Here is a 5,132-nt window from a genome sequence, read left to right as displayed (position 1 = left end):
GGATTTGAAGGCATCTCCCATTGACTTCAATGTTAAAAAAAGAGTTTAAAAAGCTGAATATTTCAAAAAGTATAAAATATTTTTAAAAAGTTGAAGGTTTCCCATCGATTCCTGAACAGGCTGAATAGTTTAATATTTGAATGGTTTCTGTAGCTGAAAATAAGCTGAAGTTATGGAGAGCCAAAGTATTGGCTGAAATAAGAAGAATAAAGATTCGAAGAACTATAGTGGAATGCTGTAAACAGCATTCACACTAATAATAAGGGGAAGAATAAAGATTTGAACTACTATAGTGGAATGCTGTAAACAGCAATCACACTAATAATAAGGGGAAGAATAAAGATTTGAAGTACTATAGTGGAATGCTGTAAACAGCATTCGCACTAATTATTCGGAATCTACGGAAGGGAATTAAGACCACATGAATAAGGTGATATTTATTTTCCTTTTTTTATTCTGAGGATTAGTCATAATTGCAGCTGAGTGGGAACAGGGCTGCCAGGCACACTGACTCTTCTACTGGCATTTCTTATCTAAAAGGAAGGTCAAGTGAAAGTACCTCCCAGATGGGAAAACAGTCTTTCACTGGCAATAATCAAGTTATTTATGGAATGTACTGCAAGCCCGTCAATGAGAGTTCATTGCCGGGTCAAATCATTAAAACACAAGGAATATATATAATTCAAAGTTTATAATTATGTTTAAATTCAATTTTAAATGTCAAAATATTGCTTTAACATCAAGTTTCCAGTGTTTGTGCTGGAATGTGACAGCAGTGTGTTTTCTGTCTCTGCTCAGAATGGTGCGTTTCTGGAGCATCGAGGAGAAAGCCCCTCAGGCCATCGGCTCCCTCTCTAACGGCCTCTGCTGTGCCTTCTCCGCTGAAGGAAGTGTCCTTGCTACTGGGTAAGGCTCTGTCACTCCACCCTACACACACACGTCAGTCACACCTTATTGACTTCTGCAGAGGAACCAGTTTCCCGTCTTTTATCACCGCTTGCTGGCATCATTGGCAGGCACCATGCATTCTCTGCTGTTTTTAGATTTGCTAAAATCACTGGCCCTATTCCAAACCGACCCCTACCACCTCCCACTCCATGACTAAACTGTGTGTAGTCATACATCCAGCTGAATGAGGCTCCTTTGTGGAGGGTGTAAATACAGCAGCAAGCTTCAGAACAAAATTCCCTCTCTTCGTCAGAAACAAGAACTGTCGCAACTTTCCGTAAAGATGTTTTAAAATCAGCATTGCTCCAACCAATTCTAACACAAAACAGCCTTTTTTTTTAGATCCGATATTTATGAGCTGCTTGGTTATAGCAAGAATCACTGTAAATATAATAAACCTTACAATCAAATGAACACGTCATCTACTGTTTTCTAGACTAGACTTGGGTATATATAATCGTAAATTACAATGTAATCTTAAAGACCTCAAACTCCTACCATTCTACCTTATTTTGCGCTGTTGACAAGTGAATGTTTGCACTGAACTATTTGTACACTGCGTGTTTCAGGAAGGACATAAAACAGCGTAGGGCAGGTGGTTAATCAGGACAGATGTTAGGGGGGGGGTAGGGGCCAGTTTTGGAATGGAGCCCCAGTGCGGTTATGATGCATCAGTGCCCTGACCCTCAACCTGTTTTCCTTGTTTTTTTGTTTGCTTTTAGGACTCGTGGCAGTAGTGTGCTCTTCTGGGAGTGTCCTCGTAGCGTTGCCAGTCTGCAGCACATGTGTAGAATGTCTATCCGCCGGTTGACTACCACCCAGCAAGTGGAGACGCTGGCCATTCCTACACCGCTCCGCGACTACCTGACCTACAAAATCATTTAACCCCCCACCCCTACCCAGGACCACCAGCTGACCCAACTGCCCCTGTCGCTGCAGCATCATGCTTGAAAACCAACAAAATACTTCCTGGAAAACCTTTTTTCATACAACTTTGTTGAACAAATGCAATCAGGACAGAGAGAAAGATACTGAGCTGAGACCCCCCCCCCCACTCACTCATAGCAGGATATCGTGTTCTGTAAATATTTATTTTCGTAAGTTCTTCAGTAGCAAGCACACCATCCATACCGGTTAGGTTAACATTTTCCAGGGCCTCCTGTCCCCGTTACATGCCTGTGTGCAGCCCCTCTTCCAGCTGCCTCAAGCCAGGTTCAGTAACCCAACTTCAACTTGAATGGGGCGTTGCATTTCATGCAAGTGCTGTTTGCAGGTGGGTCAGCGAAAGGGATGAGACGTGGGATTTTTTTTTTTTAAAGATGCAAGATTTCAAAAGGCCAATACTACATGTGTGAACTGTAAAGTATCTTTACATTATCACCATGGCATAAGAAAAGAACAGAGCCAAGCAGTTATTGTTCCCTCCCCGAAACATTTCAGCCAGTGAATGACAAGGAACTGAAGTGGAGATATGTCTTTGAAATATCTGTATTGGCTTCGCAAATCTTGTATCGGTCGGGGGAAAGGCACCATTTCATTGGTCGGTTTACCAGAGAAGCACCATAGAAAGTTGAATTGTCTTCGTTCCTTTCGATCATTGTGTGACAGCCTTAGGGAATCTACTGTTTCTGAACAGTTCACCAACTATCATTCCATTATGATTGTTGGTGGTGGGAATGCAAAGAGAAAAATGTAGCAGTGAAGATGGTTCAGGCAGCAAATGGCTTCTGCTAAAGATTAACGAGGAAGGAAGGCATTCAACATGCGCTGGCCCCAGGCCTACAAGCATTGTGTTGAAGTGAGAAACCCTCAGTGTAAACATAACATTGTTTACAAAAATCTCCACGCGGGATCTTACAATCCTGCAAGCTACCAAACCACGCTAACTGGCTGTCAACAAAACCTCCGTAAATTGCACAGAAAAAATTGGTCCAACCACATGATGTAGGTGCAGTCTGCCCCCAAACCTTTCTCAGTCTGGCGAGATAAATGGCAATAGTATGCTTGAATTTATTTAAGTGTTCGTGCCCCCCCTCCCTGTTCTCAGAGTTTCGTGTGTGTATATGAAAATGTCTATAAACAAGTCTTAAGTGTTTGTTTCCCCACTTTGCCATTTATATCCATTTTTGTAATCTTTTTTTTTTGGCCTTTGTCAACCTTATAAATGTGAAAGAGTCAACAAATGGTTACACGTCTTACTGTTCTAGCCCAGAGAGCTATTACATTTCCTTACAGATTGGACACAGTGGCAGTGGATGTGTCACTTTATGTTGAAGTTACAATAAGACATTTTAGCGACCCTGAAATTAATTTAAACTCGGCTATCTGGTGTTAGAGCTTCATGTTCACTCTAGATGGAGATGTATTCACATGATAATCCACAATGACGCTTTTTGGAGATACAGTATTCTAAGAGTCTTCTGTTTCTTGATTGTCACTTTCACGTTGTGAGATGTGAAGAAGGGAAAGTGAGCCTTTTGTTTTTTCCTGTGTTTCTGTTGTGAAGTGGCTGCACATCAGCCGTCAATCCTTTTGGCAATACGTTCTCCGACAGTCGGTGCTAATGCCAAAAGTTTTCATTTCCACTTTGTTTTTATAGTTTCCTGCTGAAATATGAAGGGGCTGAAGTGCTTCGTTATGTATATCCTTACCGGGGGTTGCATTACGTTACCATGGTGTTTGGAAAAACACAGTCCTGCCTCAGTGAGTTGCAGTATGAATCGTTAAATAAATCAAATATATATGAATGTATAAAGGTAATTTTTCTTTGAGGGTTTGTTTCAATAAAAGCTTTTTTGATAAAATAATGTGTATCCTGAAGACCTCTACTTTGATCCTTTCCCTGGAATCCTCATACATGAGAACATGTAGCTCCTGTAAATACTGTATTCCAGGAATGAGTCCCGAAATGAGTTAGCATTTTAGCACATCAGGGTTCCCTGGTCTGAAAGTCAATGGGTTTTTCTATTCGTTTTTGGTAATACGGTCTGTGGTAAACACAAACAGATGAGATTTTTGCCTTTTCCTTTACAATATAAAATTAGTTAGTAACGGTTTGTAAATTCACCATTGGTGAATGTTTGAAAATGCACATGTCCCAAAAATGGCAGTGGCTCAACAGTGTCTACATAAGATGAGCAGATTACTAAACTCATCACGCCAGACACGAGTCTGTATTTAGTTTAGCTTTTGTGAACGTCTGCTGCTTTTAGGTGTCTTTAAAAAGGAGGTTGCTACCAAGTTATAAGACTAGTTAACGTCATCACGACTAATATTAGCCACCTTAGTTTAGCGGTGATGTCAGGTCATGCGACCATGATGTAGTTTGTTAATAGCATAACGTTAACTTTTTACCTTGCCATTGCATAACTCCAAAAAATAATTTAAGTGGTGTTAATATGTGGAGATTATCCTGCTCAACAAAACGTGTATGTATTATAAATGTGTGTTTAACATAGATCTTATCTTAAATATCCCAAAATCCAATGGAAAATTCCAATTGACTTTTTGTCGAAGGAGCCCTCACGATGCTAACTTCGTGGTCGGCCTACAAAAATACGCGTTTACTGCACCACTCTGTAAACAAGAGTAACGGGAAGCTTTCCCATTCCTTTTTTCATACTAAATACTTCACATTGAATTTAACTGTATAGAATAAATACTTGCCCCTGTCTCATTTCAGAATACTCTATAGTTTCACTATGATAGAAAACAATGCTTTGAGGGTGGTCCTCAAAATGTAAACAAACAGTAGTTATGAGATGTGAAATCATTGTTCTGTAATATTACAACACTGACGGCTCTAAACTGTTTTGGTTTACTTATTAATAGAATTGTCTGTGAAGCGTGTATGGATCTTACTTAGTGAGGCATGGGACCATCCTTCTAACAAAGGAGTGGAAAATTACTAGCATCTGACTATACACACACACACAGCTATGCTCTGTGTCCACATGAGCTGTGATCGGGTTTATTATTGCCCCGGCTGCTGCTCAGTGACATTAAAGCAGTGGTTCTCAAACTTTTTCTGTCAGGCCCTACCCTGTGGGGTAGCTTGACGTTTCATAGAGGGTGCTCAAACATTTAGGGTTTCCCATTAATGTACCGGTCGCTACAGTGGAATTTTCTACGGCAACAATCCCCACGCAAATACACAGTGTACCCGCCACTGTTACAATGAAGGC

General features: G+C 40.6%; 1 protein-coding gene across 1 annotated transcript; it reads left to right on the top strand.

Moving 5' to 3' along the window:
- The first annotated feature begins 764 nt into the window (after positions 1–764).
- On the top strand, positions 765–3,755 carry LOC104941996 (WD repeat and SOCS box-containing protein 1-like). The gene is made up of 2 exons (XM_010767181.1): positions 765–906; positions 1,671–3,755. Exons 1-2 carry the CDS (start codon positions 800–802, stop codon positions 1,831–1,833), a joined length of 270 nt encoding a protein of 89 aa, XP_010765483.1. The 5' UTR covers positions 765–799; the 3' UTR covers positions 1,834–3,755.
- The last annotated feature ends 1,377 nt before the right edge of the window (positions 3,756–5,132 follow it).

Source organism: Notothenia coriiceps, unplaced genomic scaffold, assembly GCF_000735185.1.
Source record: "Notothenia coriiceps isolate Sejong01 unplaced genomic scaffold, NC01 NC01_scaffold00004097, whole genome shotgun sequence".
Taxonomy (NCBI): Eukaryota; Metazoa; Chordata; class Actinopteri; order Perciformes; family Nototheniidae; genus Notothenia; species Notothenia coriiceps.
This window is presented reverse-complemented; position numbering and strand designations above follow the sequence as displayed.